Source organism: Carcharhinus amblyrhynchos, chromosome 5 (assembly GCF_965287045.1).
Source record: "Carcharhinus amblyrhynchos chromosome 5, sCarAmb.v2.hapA, whole genome shotgun sequence".
Taxonomy (NCBI): domain Eukaryota; kingdom Metazoa; phylum Chordata; class Chondrichthyes; order Carcharhiniformes; family Carcharhinidae; genus Carcharhinus; species Carcharhinus amblyrhynchos.
Genome location: NC_137328.1, coordinates 123,253,205 through 123,273,900, shown reverse-complemented (window position 1 = coordinate 123,273,900; position 20,696 = coordinate 123,253,205). Strand labels below are relative to the sequence as shown.

Below are 20,696 nucleotides of genomic sequence, written 5' to 3'. Positions count from 1 at the left end.
CAGAGATACATCTGACCCTCCTCCTCCCCCCAGAGATACATCTGACCCTCCTCTCCACCCCCCCGAGATACATCTGACCCTCCTCCTCTCCCCCCCAGAGATACATCTGACCCTCCTCCTCTCCCCCCAGAGATACATCTGACCCTCCTCTCCTCCCAGAGATACATCTGACCCTCCTCTCCCCCCCCCAGAGATACATCTGACCCTCCTCCTCCCCCCCCAGAGATACATCTGACCCTCCTCCTCCCCCCCCCAGAGATACATCTGACCCTCCTCCTCTCCCCCCAGAGATACATCTGACCCTCCTCTCCCCCCAGAGATACATCTGACCCTCCTCTCCTCCCAGAGATACATCTGACCCTCCTCCTCTCCCCCCAGAGATACATCTGACCCTCCTCCTCCCCCCAGAGATACATCTGACCCTCCTCCTCCCCCCAGAGATACATCTGACCCTCGTCCTCTCCCCCCAGAGATATATCTGACCCTCCTCCTCTCCCCGCAGAGATACATCTGACCCTCCTCTCCCCCCCCCAGAGATATATCTGACCCTCCTCCTCTCCCCCCAGAGATACATCTGACCCTCCTCCTCTCCCCCCCAGAGATACATCTGACCCTCCTCCTCTCCCCCCAGAGATACATCTGACCCTCCTCCTGTTCCCCACCCCCTCAGAGGATGCTCTGATTTGCCTCCCCCTCCCCTGTCTCCCCACCCCCCCAGAGGATGATCTGGGTCAGAAAGTGGTTGCAGCTCTGAAGCTGCTTTGGAGGTTCCCCTGCAGAATAGAAATCAGCTTCAGATTTTTATTGAGCAGCTCGCTTACAGTGTGGATCCAGAATGGACCAGAAGACAGGAAAGTGGGATTTGGTGGGAGAGTTGGGCAGGCGGTTCATTAAATCGATTTAAATCCATGCTAATGTGTTTAAATCATCGGGCCGCCCGATTGGGGCGCGGGCCGGATCCGTGTCTGAATCGGGTGTCAGTAAAGTTGTGATTTGCTCGGATTCGGGTGCAGATCGTGTTAAAGGCCCAACGCCCAAATTTACTGCGATTTCGGGCGCAGATTTTTGGTAAAATCGGGCCCGAAGGCACAATTTATCATGGCCAATCCACCTCAGCTGCACATCTTTCAAACATTTGTGTTTGTGTTTGGATTGACTTTACATACAGTCTTGTATCGAATTTGAAATATTCCTCACCTCTTATTCTGAGATCTCCATGCTCCAGTTGAAAACATGCTCCTTCTATGCCATTGAGCTCCATGCGACAGGTATATTTATTTCCCGTGTCCTCTTCATTCAGCTGTTTGATGATGATTGAAGCTTTGTTCTTCCTCGGGTTTCCCAGCACTTGGTAACGATCCTTAATATTCTCCTTGATCAGATTCTGAAACTTTCTGTCCGTTGCGTTTTGTATTGGATGATTTATATAACTAAATTTCACTTCCTTTTCTCTGCGCCATTTAACCGTGATGTTACCATTATATCGGGAGTGAGGATGAGTGAACTTACAGAACAGAACAGTAGCTTTTCCTTCCCTACCCGTCACCTTCTCCGGTGTCTCCATGCTCCAGCCATTGCTACTGTAAACTGAAAAACACAAAGTGCTGTTTAAACACCGAACTGAGGTGGAAGCTGTTACGGGGCTCTAACGGTGCCTTTCTTGTTCCATTCCCCTCAAGTAGCCAAACAAAGTAACGGAGCGACTGGAAGATGAACTTTACCCCTGAATATCCATTCAGAGTAAAGAATTCAGAGATAAAAAGGCAATTAAAATCTCAGCTACGATTATAAATAATTAGCATGCACTAATAACAGAATATGAGTTATCTTCATCCAATCACAGTTCATGTAACATCATATAAAAGTGTAATATTTAAAACCAATCACAATCATCTTACAATTGCTTAATTATAATACCCAGGAGAGGTGAGCTTTTTATTGCCTCATTTGAGTATTATTCTCCCCGATCTTTACACATTCCAACTGTGTCTACACACTCGAACACAGGTCCTTGTCCAGTTCATGATGTAAAAGCCTTCTCCCAGCACAGTATCTTTCTCCCTTCTTTACCTGAAGGTCGAGTGTGGGGGACTAGTTGCTTGTAATAATCACCTTGTAATTATACATTGTGTGAGCTTTGTGATTTCTCCATGTTAACCCTTTCACTGGACAGTTATTCATGTGGTGATTATTTTCCTCCATAATTATTAATATGGGTATTGATCTCCCTCAAGAGGCAATGGTTCCAACCCTTCAGGATTGGCCAAGAGTCTCCAGCCTAAGAAAGTCTATACTTGCCATGGAGGAAGTGCAGTGAAGGTTCACCAGACTGATTCCTGGGCAGGCAGGATTGATGTATGAGGAGAGATTGGGGTGACAATGTTCTATTCACTGGAGTTGAGAAGAATGAGAGAGAATCTAATTGAAATCTTTAAATTCTGACAGAGTTGGACAGACTGGATGCAGGGATGATCTTGGCCCTGGCTGGTGTCCACAACAAAGGGTCACATTCTCAGGACACGGGGCAGGCCATTTGTTTTATTCATTCATGGGATGTGGTCTTCAAAGGAATGATATTTCAGAGGAATGTTAGAAGTCCCATCAGTATGGATCTGGAGTCAGATGTAGACCAGGCTGGGTAAGGATGGTAGATTTCCTTCCCTAAAGGACATGAGTGAATCCAATGGGTTTTTATCACAACCAACATGGTCATTATTAGACTTTTAATTCCAGATTTTTATTTAAAAAGGGTGAAACTTGTAAATGTTGATGTTCAGAGGGACTTGGGAGTGCTCACAATGGGAACACAGAAAGCTAGTGTACAGGTCCACTAGCAATTAGGAAGGAAACTGGCATGTTAGCATTTATTGGAAAAGGATTGGGGTACAAGAATAACAAAGTCTTGCAACAATTGTAGAGTTTGTTGGGATTGCACCTGGAATATTTACAATTGTATTTTCCATATTTAGGAAGGATAAACTTGTATAGGAGACAGTAAAGTGAATATTCACTAGATTTGTCCCTGGGTTGAGATTGTTGTGCTGTGGTGAGAGACTGAATAAACCAGCTCACTATTCTCTGGAGTTTTAAACAGTAACAGATTATCTCATCGATAGCTAGAAGATTGTGAAAGACGTTGAAAGGGTGAACACTGAGAGATTGTTTCCCCTGGCTGGGGGATTATTGTCTCACAGCACCAGCGACCCAGGTTCAATTCCAGCCTCAGGTCACTGTCTGTGTGGAATCTGCATGTTCTTCCCATGTCTGCGTGGGTTTCCTCTGGGTGCTCTGGTTTCCTCCCACACTCCAAAGATGTTCAGCTTAGGTTGATTGGCCATGATAAATTGCCCCTTAGTGTCAGAGGGTAAAAACAGTATAAATAAGAACATAAGAACATAAGAAATAGGAGCAGGAGTAGGCCGTCAAGGCCTTCGAGCCTGCCCCGCCATTCAATAAGATCATGGCTGATCTGTCGCTGCTCAGTTCCACTTTCCCGCTTTCTCCCCATAACCCTTAATCCCCTCGCTTATCAAAAACCCATCAACCCGCGTCTTAAAAATATTTAGTGAGGCAGCCTCCACCACTTCAACGGGCAGAGAATTCCAGAGATTCACCACCCTTTGAGTGAAGAAGTTCCTCCTCAACTCTGTTCTAAACTGCCCCCCCTTTATCTTGAGGCTGTGCCCCCTAGTCCTACTGTCCTTTCTGAGCGGGAAGAGTCTCTCCACCTCTATCCTATCCATCCCATTCATCATCTTATATGTCTCAATGAGATCTCCCCTCATTCTTCTAAACTCTAACGAGTACAAGCCTAGTTTATTCAGCCTCTCCTCATAGTTCAACCCCCTCAACTCCGGTATCAGCCTAGTAAACTTCCTCTGCACTCCCTCCAAGGCCAAAATATCCTTGCGTAAGTGCGGCGACCAAAACTGCACACAGTACTCCAGCTGCGGCCTCACCAATGCCCTATACAGCTGCAGCAAGACCTCCCTACTTTTATATTCAATCCCCCTCGCTATGAAGGCCAGCATCCCATTCACCTTCCTGACCACCTGCTGCACCTGCAGGCTGGGTTTTTGCGACTCATGCACAAGGACCCCGAGGTCCCTCTGCACCGTCGCCTGCTGCAGTTTTTCGCCACATAAGTAATAGTCCTTCCTACCATTATTCCTACCAAAGTGGACCACCTCGTACTTGCCAACATTAAATTCCATTTGCCAGTTCCTGGCCCATTCACCCAGCCTATCTAGATCCTTCTGTAGACTCTCCACACCCTCCGCACAATTTGCCGTTCCACCAATCTTGATGTCATCAGCAAATTTCGACACCATACACTCGGTTCCCTCCTCCAGATCATCTATATAAATGGTAAATAGCTGAGGCCCCAGCACCGACCCCTGGGGCACACCACTAGTCACCAACCGCCAATCCGAATAGCACCCATTGACCCCCACTCTCTGCCTCCTACTTGACAACCAATCCTCTATCCAAGTAGTTGTTCTCGAATCAGTCGGTAAGCGATCTGAGACTTCTGAATCTTTTTCCCCAATGGAAGATGGAAGAGTGTACGTCCAGGGTCTGTGGGCCCCTCGAATATGCCTGCTGCTTTTCTAAGGCAGCGGTGAGTGTAGATGAAGTCAATGGATGGGAGGCTGGTTTGGATGACCTGAATGGGATTGTGGTCGGTACAGACTCGATGGGCTGAATGGTCTCCTCCTGTACTGTAGGGATTCTATGGTTCTCCGAGGATAAAGGGCTGACTATCTTGGACAGAGATGAGGAGAAATGTCTTCACTAAAGGGTAGTGATTCTTTGGGAATCTCTATGCCAGAGGGTTATAACTGCTCCTGAGTTGAATAAGGTGAACTCTTGGACAGATAGATTTTTGCTCCCTCAGGGATTAAAAAGATTATTTCTTTTATTTATTACGTCACAAGTAGGCTTACATTAACACCGCAATGAAGTTACTGTGAAAATCCCCCAGTCGCCAGACTCCGGCGCCTCTCTGAGCACACTGAGGGAAAATTTAGCACGGTTAATGCACCGAACCCACACGTCTTTTAGACTGTGGGAGGAAACCAGAACACTCGGAGCAAACCCACACAGACACAGGGAAAGTGTGCAGACTCTGCACAGACAGTGACCCAAGCCTGGAATCGAACCCAGGTTGTTGGTGCTGTGAGGCAGCAGTGCTAACCACTGTGTCATCATGTTACCCCATGGAAGAGTATACTCCAGCTGCAGTCTAACTAGAGTGTGAAACAGTTTGTAAGATCATTAGATGATAAGAAATAAGCCAGGGGAAGGCCATTCAGCCCTTCAAGTCTGCTCCACCAATCATTAAGATCATGGCTGATCTGATTGTGCTCTAAACTTCATTTTCAAAGAACAAAGAACAAAGAACAACACAGCACAGGAGACAGGCCCTTTGGCCCTACAAGCCCACGCCGCCATTTTAACATTCAGTGAGTGCCCTCTTCTAATCCTTCTTCTACCTGTGACCTTTGTCTACGCCTCCTGGACTCCACAATAAAGGTGTGCTAATTTAGAGAATTATATGTGCACCAGATTAAGGGAGGTCTAATTTAGGGACAATTTGTTAACACCAATCAGCCTAAAAGCACATTTTCCTGCTGTTCCCACAACCTTTGACTTGTAGGATAAAACTCTGAATAAGCCTTGGATATATTCAATGATTCAGCTTCCACTGCTGTCTGGGGAAGTGAATTCTACAAACAAATGAGCCTCGGAGAGAAGAAGTTCCTGTGCATCTCCATCTTAAACTGGAGATCCTTATTCTGAAACTTTGCCCCCTCGTTCGAGATGCGGGAAAGCTTCCTCTCAGCATCTATATGTCAGGTCCGCTCAGATTCTAAGATATTTCAAGAAGATCACCTTTCAATCTTCTAAACTCCAAAGTTATCGACACAATCTGCTCACCCTTTCCCTAAAAGACCAACTGCTGAACCCCGGAATCAGCCCAGTGAATCTTTCTGGAACCTTCCTTGGGTCTGGAGTCACATGTAGGCCAGGCTGGGTAAGGATGGCAGATTTCCTTCCCTACTGGACATGAGTGAATGAGATGGATTTTTACAATAATCGATCTAGTCTTCATTTGGGTTTTAGTTCCAGATTTTTATTTAAAAAGGGTGCAACTTGTAAATGTTTGTGTTCAGAGAGACTTGGGGGTGCTCACACTGGGAACACAGAAAGTTAGCGTAGAGACCCACAGGCATATCCTTCATTGACTCCAGACACCAAAGCCCCTGACCAGTGCGAGAGTAACTTCTCTCTTTCCATACTCTATGTATCAGCTAATAACAGGAAAGTTTCCCATACACCTTCGCAATGATCTTATCCACCGGGCTATCTGATTTATCCTCTCATTATAGTATCATACGTTTGAGGGGTTTCATTTACTGCATTGCAAAATGTTCTTATTTGCAAAGGAAGCGAAACCTAACACACAAATCTAACAACACACATTCTTAACAATTCTTCTGACAGAGCAGCCCCTGATCCTATATCAGTATAAAATTCAGCAGAATAGTCAGCAAGATATTTAGTGTGAAAGCATTATATTCAGAGTCATATTGAGTATCACTTTCAGCAAGATTTTCCATGTGTATTCTGTATAATATTCAGAATACAATTCCATATATATTGGGGAACCGTAAAGTCACCATAGTGCCAGATGACCAGAGGCTGCTCTACCCTTTCAGTGGGAGAGCTGACTGGTGATGATTCAACCTGAGGATCATCACATCTCAGGTCAGGGACAAGGTTGAGAAGGCAGGGCCTTCATGAATAACCCCAGCTGGTACAGGAATTGAACCCACACTGTTGGCATAACTCACCAGCTGGCCATCCAACTGAGCTAAACAAACCCACAGTACTCTTGCAGGTATAATATTCAGTATAATATTAAGTTTTATATTCAGTATAATATTCCATGTAACACAAAGTCACTGATCTTTCTCATTTGCGGTGAGCCAGTTTTTTTCGACACTGTGAATTATTTTACTGAAACAGTACAGCAGAGGGAAAATGAGTTCATTCTTTGAAAATACATACATTTTGCTGAGCTGGTCACTGTGAGTGTACACAGCACGATCCACAGCATTCTCTTCACTCCTGCAGTACACAGAGCTCTCTGAAGGCTCAGCACCCACTCGACAGGACTAAGACCATTGCTCACTATCTGATCTCGTTGCTTCCTTCAGTAAACTTGGTGTTTACAAAGAAACAAAGATACTGCTGAAATTTCACAAGAATGCTGACCAGTTTAACATGGGGAAGTGCACTCTAACATGAGTTCAAAAACAGGATTCTATATTTATTCTTTCACAGGATGTGGGAGGTGGTCATTGCTGGCTAGGTTAGCACCTATTTGCCATGTATAATTGCCTTTCCAATGTGTTCATGAGCTGCCTTCTTGAACCGCTATAGTCCATGTGTTGTAGGTACACCCACAGTGCAGTTAGAAAGGGAGTTCCAGGACTTTGACACAGCGACAGTGAGGGAACAGTGACATATTTCCAAGTTAGGTTGAGTGTAGCTTGGAGGGGAACTTGTAGAGAGTGGGTGTTCCCATGTGTCTGCTTCCCTTGTCCATCTCGGTGGTAGAGGTTGCGGGTTTGGAATATACTCTCTAAGGAGTCTTGGTGAGTTGCTGCAATGCGTTGTGGAAATGGTACACGTGGCTGCCACTGTGCATCAGCAGTGGAGGGAATCAATAGGTAAAGCGGTGGATGGGATGTCAGTTAAGTGGGCTGCTTTGTCCTGGATGAAGTCCAGCTTCTTGAGTGTTGTTGGAATTGCACTCATCCAGGAAAATGGAGAGTATTTCATTGCATTACTGACTTCTGCTTTGTCGATGGTGGAACAAAGAACAAAGAAGATTCCAGCACAGGAACAGGCCCTTCGGCCCTCCAAGCCTGCACTCACCATGCTGCCTGACTGAACTATAACCCACTGTGCTTCCGGGGACCATATCCCTCTGTTCCCGTCTCATTCATGTACTTGGCAAGATGCTCCTTAAAAGTCCCTAACGAATCTGCTCCCACTACCTCCCCTGGCAACGACTTCCAGGCATCCACCATTCTCTGTGTAAAAAAATCTGCCTTGTACATCTCTGTTAAAATTTGCCCCTCCCACCTTAAACCTGTGCCCCCTAGTAAGTGACTCTTCCACCCTGGGAAAAAGCTTCTGACAATCCACTCTGTCCATGCCTCTCATAATCTTATAGACTTCTATCAGGTCTCCCTGTCGCTCCAGTGAAAACAATCCAAGTTTCTCCAACCTCTCCTTGGAGCTAATGCCCTCCATACCAGGTGACATTAGGTAGAAGAAGGTAGATGAGTTATTCACTGAATGTTAAAATGGCGGCGTGGGCTTGTTGGGCCGAAGGGCCTGTTTCCTGTGCTGTGTTGTTCTTTGTTCTTTGTTTAAAACCCACACCCCATAACAGAGTTAAGACATTACAATAGCTTGGCACTGCACTGGATCAACAACCTTACTAATGATGACCTTGAGTTTTTTGTAGGGGTAACCAAGAAAGTCGATGGAGGCAGTGCATTTGACGTTGTCTACATGGACTCTAGCAAGGATTATGACAAGGTACTGCATGGTAGGTTGTTGCATAAGGTTAAATCTCACAGGGTCCAAACTGAGGTAGCCAATTGGATACAAAATTTGTTTGACAACCGAAGACAGAGGGTGGTTGTAAAGGATTGTTTTTCAAACTGGAGATCTGTGACCATCAGAATCAGTGCTGGATCCACTGTTACTTGTTATTTATATTAATGATTTGGATGAGAATATAGGAGGCATGGTTAGTAAGTTTGCAGATGACACCAAGATTGGTGGAATTGTGGAAGTGAAGAAAGTTATCTCGGATTGCAATGGGATTTTGATTAATTGGGCCACTGGGCTGATGAATGGCAGATGGAGTTTAATTTAGATAAATGTGAGGTGATGCATTTTGGTAGATCGAATGGGGCAGGACTTACTGAGTTAATGGTAGGGCACTGGGGAGAGTTTTGGAACAAAGAGATCTAGGAGTACAGGTTCATAGCTCATTGAAAGTGGAATCGCAGGTGGACAGAGTGGTGAAGAAGGCATTCGGCATGCTTGGTTTCATTGGTAGGAACATTGAGTGAAGAAGTTGGGACTGAAGTTGTACTGGGCATTGGTAAGGACACGCTTGGAATACTGTGTACAGTTCTGGTCACCCTATTTTTGAAAGGATATTGTTAAACTAGACAGAGTGCAAAAAAGATTCACTTGGATGTGAGCGGGCCTTGATTGTTTGAGTTACAAGGAGAGGCTGAATGGACTGGGACATTTTTTCCTGGAGATTGGAGGTTGAAGGGTGATCTTATATAGAGGTCTATAAAATAATGAGGGGCACAGATCAGCTAGATAATCAACACTTTTTCTCAAAGGTAGGGGACTCTAAAACTAGAGGGCATAGGTTTAAGGTGAGAGGAGAGAGATACAAAAGGGTCCAGAGGGGCAATTTTTTCACACAGAGGGTGGCGAGTGTCTGAAACAAGCTGCCAGAGATAGTAGTAGTGGTGGGTACAATTTTGTCTTTTAAAAAGCAGTTAGACAGTTACATGGGTAAGATGGATTTAGAGGGATATGGGCCAAATGCGGGCAATTGGCACGAGCTTAGTTGAAAAACTGGGGCGGCATGGACACGTTGGGCTGAAGAGCCTGTTCTCATGCTGTAAACCTCTCAGACTCTATGAGCATTATTTCCTCAGGTGGGAAGTCCAGGAGGGATTGGAGGAAGAGGCCGGAGAGGAGCTGGAAGGTGGAGTACTGGTGGGGTCGAGAGTTTTCATGGGCAGAAGGACTGAAGGCACCCTCATTGCTTCCCGATTCACTCTTCAGGAATACTGCGTTGGCCGGCAGTTTAAGAAACCCTCCCCAGAACGTGCTAACACCTCCGCCATCATGGGAGGAGGGACACAGTAAACCTTTGGTCAACTGTGTGCTGGGCCTGGGGAGTCCTTGTGCTTGCTGCCCAGTCAGTGCAGGAGGGTGATGATGATTCACGGTATGGAATGGTCTGTGATGCTCCTTAGATACTGCTTCTGTCTCGCTCCTGTTTGTCTGACTCCTGTCTGTCTGTCTGACTCATGTCTGTCTAACTCCTGTCTGTCTGATGCCAGTTCGCTGGCTCTCTGGCTCATCTCTGAGTGAGGGTGTGCCCTACATTCCTCTGTCCCCGAGCAATAGAGGGGCATTAGAGGTGAGGGTCTCAGTTTTACTGATTAATGTCCCAATCCTTTCAGGAATGATGTTCTTGTCACTTTGAGCAGACCGAACCATTTGCCTGACATCGAGGGCCTGTGAGAAGAGCTTTGTCCTGATGGGAAGAATCGCTATTCCATTGGGAGGAGGATTAACGAGAGTGAGATCGTAAGGTTGTGGTAACAAGAGCTTTTAATATAGTTACATGTGCATCTGTGACATTTGATAAAGACCCCTAGCTATCTGTGCCAACCTTGACATGTGCCCAAGCCGTGACCCTGCAATTTCTCAGCCCTGTGAACCCTCTCACTGCGTCTCGCTGTGTTCCCAGGTTACACAGCAAAGGTGGAGGTGGTCTGCTGACTTCCACACCTTCTTGCTTGAGGTACACTTGACGGAGGGCCGGGACCTATAGGGTCCTGGCATACTCTCAGGTGGCCGGAGTGTTGCAGTGTCACCCTGTTCAGCCCCCTGCCTCTGAGGTGCAACGTTATCTGAAATTGGGGAATCAGAAGGGCTGGTCGCTCCCAGCCTTTCCTGAGTGGAATGCCGCAGGATATGCTCCAGGGGATTCCCCTCCCTCTGGAAACTCGACAGCAGCTGGATTACCCCATGGGATGGAGGGGCAGCTGGACTGAGCTCCAGAAGCCTCAGCATCATCTGGTGCTGCCTGTCCTGCCATTGACTAAGTGTCAGAGTTCCTCCAGCATGAATCTGATCTCTTGCCTCAGGTTTTTAACTCTGGTGCCAGTGTTGCAATGTTGGTCTGGATGCCACCCATTCCCAGCACCACGTCCTGCGGCAGAAGGCTCTGGGATTCCTCTATTCGGCCTCACAGTGGCTGAAGTTTCACAGACACCCCTTCCTGGCATTCCTGGCTCTGCCTCCATATCTCCAGCAAATGAGGGATGAATATTTCCAGAGATACCCCACTAGGTCGGGGCACAGCTGAGTTCTGGGATCGAGCAGACCTCTGACTGTCTGATGTGCATCAGAAGTTGTGTGGTGCTCACCAGATAGTGACTCAGAAGCCGCCTGCTAAAGTCATCCACCGGTGTGTGTGTCTCTGAGCTGTAGATGGTGTGAGTGATAGCTGGGATGTTTCATCCTGTCTGCATCAACAGTGACAAAGTGGAAATAGTTGAAAGCCTCAGGTTTCTAGATGTCCAGATCACCAACGACCTGTCCTGGTGCCCCCATGCCGACACTATAGTTAAGAAAGCCCACCAATGCCTCTACTTTCTCAGGAGACTGAGGAAATCTGGCATGTCAGCGACAATTCTCACCAACTTTTACAGATGCACCAAAGAAAGCATCCTTTCTGGTTGTATCACAGCTTGGTATGGCTCCTGATTTGCCCAAGACCGCAAGGAACTACAAAAGGACTGTGAACGAAGCCCAATCCATCACACAAACCAGCCTCCCATCCAGTGATTCTGTCTACACTTCCCACTGCCTTGGAACAGCAGCCAGCATAATCATGGACCCCACCTTGGACATTCTCTCTTCCACCTTCTTCCATTGAGAAAAAGATACAAAAGTCTGAGGTCACGTACCAACTGGCTCAAGAACAGCTTCTTCCCTGCTGCTGTCAGACTTTTGAATGGACCTACCTTATATTAAGCTGATCTTTCTGTACACCCTAGCTATGACTGTAACACTCTCCTCTCCTTCTCCCCTAAGTATTCTATGAATGGTATGCTTTTTGTAGGGTGCAAGAAACAATTCTTTTCACTGTATCCCAGTACAGGTGAAAGAATAAATCAAATCAAAGTCTCCTCCTTTGGGATGGTATTCTCGGTGGCTGATGGAACATTGAGAATGGGCCAGGCTGTTCCGGTGATGGTTCTGCAGGGTAAGGGACACGGTTTTAGCACATGGCCTGCTCGAGGGTTTGGGATACACAGAACTGACTTGAGGCTGACCATCTGGATCAAGGTGCAGTGGCTCATTGCTTTTCTCTCTCAGGCCCACCTCACTCTCAGCACAGGCCTGCTCCTGCCCCTCCGCTGCCTGCACCACATCCCTCTCCGCTTCCGGAGTCAGCGTCCTCAGTCCGTGCATCCCACCGCCCGCTTCCTCTCTCTCCACTTGTGGGCGGTCCTGCAGGGACACCAAAGGGGCGAATGTGAGCTGGACGCCTGGTGGGTCAGACGTCAATGGCAACTGGCATGGGTGGGCACAGTCCCTAATCAGGAAGGGATTCTGATGAGTGCTGTCGTTGAGAAGTGGGGAGTAGAGGGGGGAGGTGTTTGAGGAAGATGCTGGGAGGTTGGGTGTTGGGAAACTGAGGTGGAAGCATATGGGTGCCACGTGACATTCTGGGGTTGATGGCAGGGTGGAGGGCACGGAGGAGACAGGGAGCATTTACCCAGGCTGATCAGAGTAGATCATATTCCCTAAATTGCACCCCTTTATAGTGGAGTCCATTACAGGTAGAAAAGGACGTTGATGATCGACAAAGGACATGAATAAGGCACTCACTGAGTGTTAAAATGGGCAGCGTGGGCTTGTAGGGCCGAAGGGCCTGTTTCCTGTGCTGTTCTTTGTTCCATTCATTTGTTTTTTGCATTGTACCCCCTTCCTCTTGTGAAAGCTGCTGCCACCCTCTCCCAGGCTGGAGGGGCTCCTGCCAGCCTGAGGGTATACTGTTGCCCATCTTTCCTCCATGGAACCCAGCACAGGGGTGAGAGTCCCCTCTGTGAATCGAGGAGATGGCTTCCTCGCTGCCATCCTCCTGGACTGAATGAGAGCAAGAGGGTGAAGCTGTTTAAATGTTGATTGGTCTGCTCAGGAGATCGCCGGGGGTTGGTGAATCAGAGACTTCGCTCCTCAGGTGTTTTCCAGGTGGGGAAAGCATTTTTCAAAGCGGTGAATCCGTGTTAACACCAGCCGAGCTCCCTGGATTGGAGCAGCAGCTGCCAGGCCTGGTTCCTGTCTCTGTTAGTGGAGCCTGAGATAGTCATTCAGCGACCAGCAGGGTGTGGGGGGTGTGCAGAGCGAGAGATTAATTTCACCATTAATCCCTCGCAGCAGTCACATTCTTATTGTGAAACTTACCTATCTTTAACATCCAGATAATAAAACCAATTATCAAAAATAAGATCATTAAGATACAATGTAGGGGGTGGGGTGGCGAAATGTGGGAAAGTCGAGTCCCAAGCCAGCACTGACCCCTGACCTGAGGATCAGGGACCGGCATGAGCCCTCCCCACCAGTCCCTCACACCCATGCAAGCCCCCCACCCCATACCATGGCAGCGGTTGACACCCCACCCCCACCCCCCCCATTGCCCCCTTGTGGGAGGGGTTGGGGTGGGGCTTGGTGCTCAATGGCAACCATCTCCTCACTCCCCTTCAATACGGCCGCACCTGAGCCACACTTTTACAGAGCTGCACTGATTCACGTCGATGTGACATCTCACCGGAGAGGTGGGAAACATTCAGGGTGTTGGGGAGAGTGGGGGGTGTGGGGGGTGGGGAGCGATGGTGTGTGGGACTCGCTAATGATATTGCAATCCAGTTAAATTCATGCTAGTAATTTCACCCCATCGATGAGTGCAAAGAAATTTGCACCATTAAAAAGGGGCTGGGATGATCACAAATCATTTCATGATGGGCACAAGTCAAATTCTTAGCATCTCACGCTATTTTCCCAGCTCACCACACTGATCGCTGGGCGCGGTGAGGTGGTAAGATCATACCCTGAGGAATGGCTGTCATTGTGCCCAAGTGTAAATACCTAATCCTTCCTTCTCAATAAAACAATTGAATCTTTCTTTGATCTTTTAAACCACCCAAATTTACCGTTACACAGGCTCCAGCACATGTCACAAGATCCTTTTCATATTACATTGAATGACAGTTCTAAACTGTAATATTCCTATTAAAGAAATGATATAGTGTGAAAGCATCACCATCTTGTACATTTCACAAATAAAGCTGTAAAAAACAAGACCTGCTGAATCTTTGAATCTTTGCTTCTTCCACTCATCAGGACAGACACAAGAATACCAGATTTCAAATGCAACAACAACTGTATGAAAAGAAGGATTCTGATTGGTTGAGGATTGTGTAAGACATATCTTTGATGGATTAATGATTGAAAGTGAAATTTGCCTTATTTATGTTTCGCTGATTGGCCGTTGCCACAGTGGGCTGGAAAGATTGTACCCAGCGTTTCAAAACATGAGTTTTTTTGGTAATTTCTTCATTTGGCAGTTGTTTGGTAAATTTGGTTATTTTGGTTTTAACGTTGACCGATGGGTTTATAAGGCAAAGTTATTCAGAGCAACTGTAACAATTTGGTGTTTGGATAAAGATCAGCCAGACTCTGATTGAATAACTGAACAGACCCGAGGGGTTGAATGGCCTCCTCCACAAAAACTCAAAGATTTCACAATATTACCATTAATCACTCGCAGCAATCACATTTTTATTGCGAAACTTACCTATCTTTAACATCCAGATACTATAACAAATAATAAAAAATAAGATCATTAAAAGAACCCGTACAATGTAGGGAACAATAATGGACATGTCCTCATCTTCAGCGGTGAGGTGGATCTGACGGACGTCTCTCTTGTGTTCATTTACAGCCACACAGCTGTACGTCCCTCTCAGTATTGGGTTACGGAACTCTCCAATGATTTGATGCTTTTCCGGGTCTTGTGTGACTGTTGTGTCAGTGCTGTTCCCGGGCACTGAGCTGCCCTCAGGATCGATCCACGTGATGTTGGCAGGTGGCACTGCTTCAGCCCGGCACACAATGCTCTCTCCAGTTACATTATTGCTCACTATCGACAGATCCAAGATGGTGGCTGGGACTTGGGGAAGGAAAGGGACAATGAGGTTAACACCGATCCATTGATCCTTACTGGAATATAGGAACAGGGATTGGCCATTTAGCCCCTTCAGCCTGTTTAACCATTCAATGAGATCAGAATTGATCTGTGACCGAGTTCTATTGAACTGGCCTGTAGAAATACTTCTGAACTTCATTCCTGAAAAGCCTGGCTCTGATGTTTAGGCTTCTGACCCCTGTCCTGACTTCCAGAACCGGCGTCATAGAGTAATACACTCAGTGGTTTACAGCATGGAAACAGGCCCTTCGGCCCAACTTGTCCATGCAGCCTTTTTTTTCAAACCCCTAAGTGAATCCCAATTGCCCACATTTGGCCCATATCCCTCTATACGCATCGTATTCACATAACTATCTAAATGCTTTTTAAGAGACAAAATTGTACCGGCCTCGACTACTACTTCTGGCAGCTTCTTCCAGACATTCACCATCCTCTGTGTAAAATAATTGTCCCTCTGGACACTTTTGTATCTTTCCTCTCTCACCTTAAACTTACGCTCTCTAGTTTTAGACTCCCCAGCCTTTGGAAAAAGACATTGACTATCTCGCTGATCTGTGCCCCTCATTATTTTATACACAATGGCAATAGTGACAGTGGCAATAATTTCTCCCTTCTACATTTAAAATTTCTTGTAACAACTTGAAACCTTTGATCAAATCACCCATTAACCTTTTATATTCCAGCAAATGTAACCCTTGTGTGTGTTGTGATCTTTCCTTGTAAGGAATTCTTGGATTCAGATATCATTCTGCAAAATATACACTCCCTCCAAGGCCAATATATCCCTCCTAATCTGCGGTGCTCCTGAACTGTTCAGATTCTGTCCAGCTGTGATCCAAGCTGGGCTTTGTACAGTTGAATCATGACCCTGCCTTGTATTCTAGTCCTCTGGATATCAAGGCCAGCATTTCATTCACCTGTATTTGATAATTGTCTGCTCCTAGCTATGATATTTTAATGAGTACATTTGGCATACTCTGACCAATTTTCTGCCCTGTGTCAAAGGAAGGATCTGCTGGCCCTGGGGAGGATCCAGAGAATCCATCACACAAACCAGCCTCCCATCCATTGACTCTGTCTACACTTCCTGCTGCCTCGGCAAAGCAGCCAGCATAATTAAGGACCCTTCTCTCTTCCACCTTCGGAAAAAGATACAAAAGTCTGAGGTCATGTACCAACCGACTCAAGAACAGCTTCTTTCCCTGCTGCTGTCAGACTTTTGAATGGACTTACTTTGCATTAAGTTGATCTTTCTCTACACCCTAGCTATGACTGTGACTCTACATTCTGCACTCTCTCATTTCCATCTCTATGAACAGTATGTTTTGTCGTATCACACACAAGAAACAAAACTTTTCACTGTATATTAATACAGGTGACAATAATAATCAAATCAAAAGGAGGTTCAAAAAAATGATCCCAGGAATGAAAAGCTTGAGTATGAGGAGCGTCTGAGGACTCTGGGCCTGTACTCGATGGAGTTTACAAGGAGGAGGGGGGAATCTCATCAAAACTTACAGAATACTGAAAGGACTGGATAAAGTGAACGTGGGGAAGGTTAGGTATATTGATGAGAATAGGCACCAGACTGTGGCAACAAGGGGAATTTCACAGTAACTTCATTGCAGTGTTAATGTAAGCCCTACTTGTGACTAATATAAAGATGTTTCCATTAGTAGGAGAGACTAGGATCTGAGGACACACCCTCAGAGTAAAGGGACAATCCTTTGGAAAGAAGATGAGGAGGAATTTCTTCAGCCAGTGGGTGGTGAATCTCTGGAGTTCATTACCACAGAAAGCTGTGAAGACCAGGTCATTATATTTCAGACAGTGATAGATAGGTTCTTGATTGGTAAGGAGTTCGAAGGTTACAGGGAAAAGGTGGGAAAATGGGGTTGAGAAACTGATCAGAACATGATTGAATTGCAAAGCAAACCCGATCAGCTGAACGGCCTAATTCTGCTCCTATCTATTATGGTCTTGTGGAACTGTATAACTGGATCTCCTTGGGTCTTCCGACTGCCACTGTTTCTAGATTAATGAATGATTATTACAACTCCATGGTGGTGAGATTCATTACAAGGCTTTAAGAGACAAAGTATTGGAGAGAGAGGTGACCCCTAACAGAAGGAGACTGGATAATATTCATAGAGGAACCAGATCAACCCTGGATTTGTTATTAATGTGGGAAGCAGATTGAATTAGTCGGAGTTTATCCATGGATCTTGACAACAGAGCAGCCCAGGGAATGGAGGCTGAAAGAGTCTCCTGAACACTCACTGTGCCAGACAGGAAGTGACACTCACCATGAGGTGGAAATCCACCTCTGGCCATGTTGGTCACAGCCAATCATTCAGTGTCTATTGACTCTCTCAGCGCTGTTTCCAGCTGTGGCCACTGGGACCAGGTATTTGTGTTGGAATAATAAAGGTTCACCTCCATCTCAGCCCCTCACTGGGAACGGACCTGAACTTAACTTTTCACAGTGCAGAAGGGGGCATTCAGCCCATTAAGGCAACACAGACTTTTACCCAGACTTACCACATAACCCACATATTTACCCCTACACATGTTTGGGCACCAAAAGGTTTGAACTGTTGTAATTTGCGATTGTTTTTTCAGTGGGAGTTGACACTCGAATCTCCCACACTCTGTGCAATGCAGAGGCTACAATCATGAGTATCATTAAAAGCTCGCGGTGGGGTGGAGATATTCATGGAAAAGTCTGTCAGTTCTGGAACTCTGTGAAGGAGCAATGGCCCCGAACTCTCAGCCTGCAGTTTGCTGGCCGGCGATTGAGTGAACCAGCCCGGGGTCCTCGCAGCGCTGCCCCTCCCGCCATCCGCCCATGGCCTGATCGCGGACCCCACGAGAATTCATGGGCCAACCCCGACCCTGTCATCATCCAGGAATGCCCCAATCTCCAGCCCCACCTCCCCCCCAGCAGTGACAATCCCTCTTCAGCAGATCCAGCCCCCTCGGGGGGGGCGGGGCGCAGACCCCCCGGCAGACCCCACTCCCAGCAGATCGCCCTCATGGGAGGCAGACTCACCTGACAGAACACCCCTCTCCCCCAGCCCAACCTGTTCACTGGCCTCCCTCCAGCCCCAATCGATCACAATGCAGAGTGGCTGTGGGATCCCCCCATTCCCACCAATTGCCCGCTAGGCCCCACCCACTTGGCATGTCCCCTTAGACCCTGCCCCTTGGCACTGCTGGATGCCTGGTGGGCAGTGTCAAGGTGCCCCCTGGCCATGGGCACTTTGCCTCTTTGGCAGTACCAGCTGGCACAATCTGGCACTGCGAGGATGCCCATACCAGGGGGCACCCCTCCCACCATCCGACCCCCATGGGTTTCCCGCTACTTCCCTGAAAGTGGGTGCGACTCTAAACCCCTCTGGAGTGAAATTGTACTGGGGGTGGGGGGCTAGTGGGCTTGGAGAATTCAGTCCCAGGCCCGATGATCACATTTAACATTAAAAATAGATTTCAATCACTCGCCTGCTGCTGCCTCTGGGTTCCAGTGTGGTCCTGACTGCGCCAGATCTTCGGCACTGGGAGATGTGCGCGTGTCGGGAACGCACGCGTGAATCCCGTGAATCGGGTGACCAGTGATTCTCCCAGCCCACTGTGCTAAAAAATTAGGACACTGAGGGGAAATCTAACCTGGCCAATCCACCAAACCCATATATCTTTGGACTGTGGGAGAAACCACACCAACACAGGACGACCATCAAACTCCACAACATACAAAATGATCCAAGCTGGAAATTGCCAGCACTGTGAGGCAGCAGTTCTAACCACTGTGCCACCTGCTACAGCATGTTTTATCCATGTCCCCATATCACAAACATTGATGTGTTTCTTACCAACAACCTGGAGTCGTATCACATCCTGAGTTACATTTTCCTGATTCCCATTCCTGACGTGAACGTGACAGAAGAAATCATCGGTGTCGTTCAGCTGCAGGGTCCTCATCCTTAGGGAAGCGTTTCCTTGGATTGGGTTTCCGATCAGTTCATATCGATCTCCTTCACTCACAGTGACTGGGTCAGTGTCGCCAGAACCAGACACCAGGGAACGAGTGTAATTAAAAACAGTGGAAGCTTTGTGTGGGTTCCTCTTCATCCAGAGGACAGTGAGGGAGCTGAGAGAACGCTGAGGGGGATTGAAGGTGCAAGACAGAGTGACAGAATCTCCCTTCACCCCAATCACTGCCCCTGAATCGCTCTGACCTGCGGGAGGGAGGATTTGCAACAACAGATATTAATTTATTGTGTATTTTTTTTTAAATGTAATCTCGACAATGTTTATCTCCCCTGTGATATCCCTGAAGGCAGACAACACCGACCTAGATTTATACAAACACGTGGAAGTCAATGTTCCCTTCAGGAAGTGAAGTTGGAAAAGTGCTGAGATTATGGAGGGAAATTGGTCTGGAGGATGTGACAGCTCTGAGATAGAAAAGGCCACGGAGGGATTTAAACAGCAGGATGATGATGTTAAAGGATAAGGAAATGGGTCTTGTTCCTTCCGAGAGGATTTGTTGCCGGGTCTGATGGAAGATGTGACTGGTGGGATGAAAATGGATTGTGCTGGTGGCTTTTGGAGCAGCATTGGGATAAGACCATGGACAAATCATCTCAGCCTGCCCGTACTAGACAGAGACATAATCCCATTACTCTCAATATCTACAACTGTCTCCCTCATACAGTGGCACGGAGACACGGTGGTTAGCACTGCTGCTTCACAGCACCAGGGACCCGGATTTGATTCCTGGCTCGGGTCACTGTTTGTGTGGAGTTTGCATATTGTCTGCGTGGGTTTCCTCCGGGCACTCCGGTTTCTTCCCACATTCTGGAAGATTGCTGATTAGGTGCATTGACCCGAACAGGCGCTGGACTGTGGTGACTAGGGGAATTTCACAGTAACTTCATTTCAGGGTTTATGTAAGGCTTATTTGTGACTAATAAATTAACTTTAACTAAAGTCACAGCAGGCAGGGTCCAGGCACTCACAAAGATGTAAATCTCACTCTTGTCCTTTCCCATTTGAAATCCATTCTACTCCAGAGAGCCAGTTAGTGAAGGATGATCCAGGTTCTAATCTTAGTCTTATATTTAATTACCGAGTCAATGGTTACAAACAAATATCTCCAAACACAATTGCACAGTTATAGAAAATGTGTTCAGAAGGTGTTCAGGAAAAACCTCCCCTTGCATATCATTAAACACAGCTCATATCCAATTAGCAAGTTCAATCCTATTTAAATCTGCTTTGACGTGCAGGTTAGGTGGGTTGGCCATGTTAAACTGTCCCTTAGTGTCTTAAGAAGCTTCATGAATAATAATCCTTCCACCATGCCAACAAATGTAGCCCTTAATTAGCAATTAGTGTCGATGTAAAGACCTCATCCCCTGTCCAATGTTATTAATCCAGTGGTGGGTTGGGGGCTTGTCACAAAGTCCAGAAAGCAAACTCTTCCCATGTTGCTAATGGGCTTCCCTGAGAATCCCTTCCATGGGGGTCCCACTCAGCACTGGATTGTGGGAACTGGGAAGCCTGCTGAGAG

The 20,696-nt window shown here is 46.9% G+C and overlaps 1 protein-coding gene across 1 annotated transcript in view; it reads right to left on the bottom strand.

Moving 5' to 3' along the window:
- Positions 1 to 8,628, bottom strand: part of LOC145343356 (sialic acid-binding Ig-like lectin 15) — a 33,297-nt gene extending 24,669 nt beyond the window's left edge. The window contains exons 1-2 of the mRNA XM_080189572.1: positions 8,520 to 8,628; positions 1,477 to 1,587 (exon numbers count right to left, since the gene is read on the bottom strand). Coding sequence (XP_080045698.1) covers positions 1,477 to 1,587; positions 8,520 to 8,628 — 220 coding nt within the window. The remainder of the gene's footprint in view (positions 1 to 1,476; positions 1,588 to 8,519) is intronic.
- Positions 8,629 to 20,696: the final 12,068 nt, after the last annotated feature.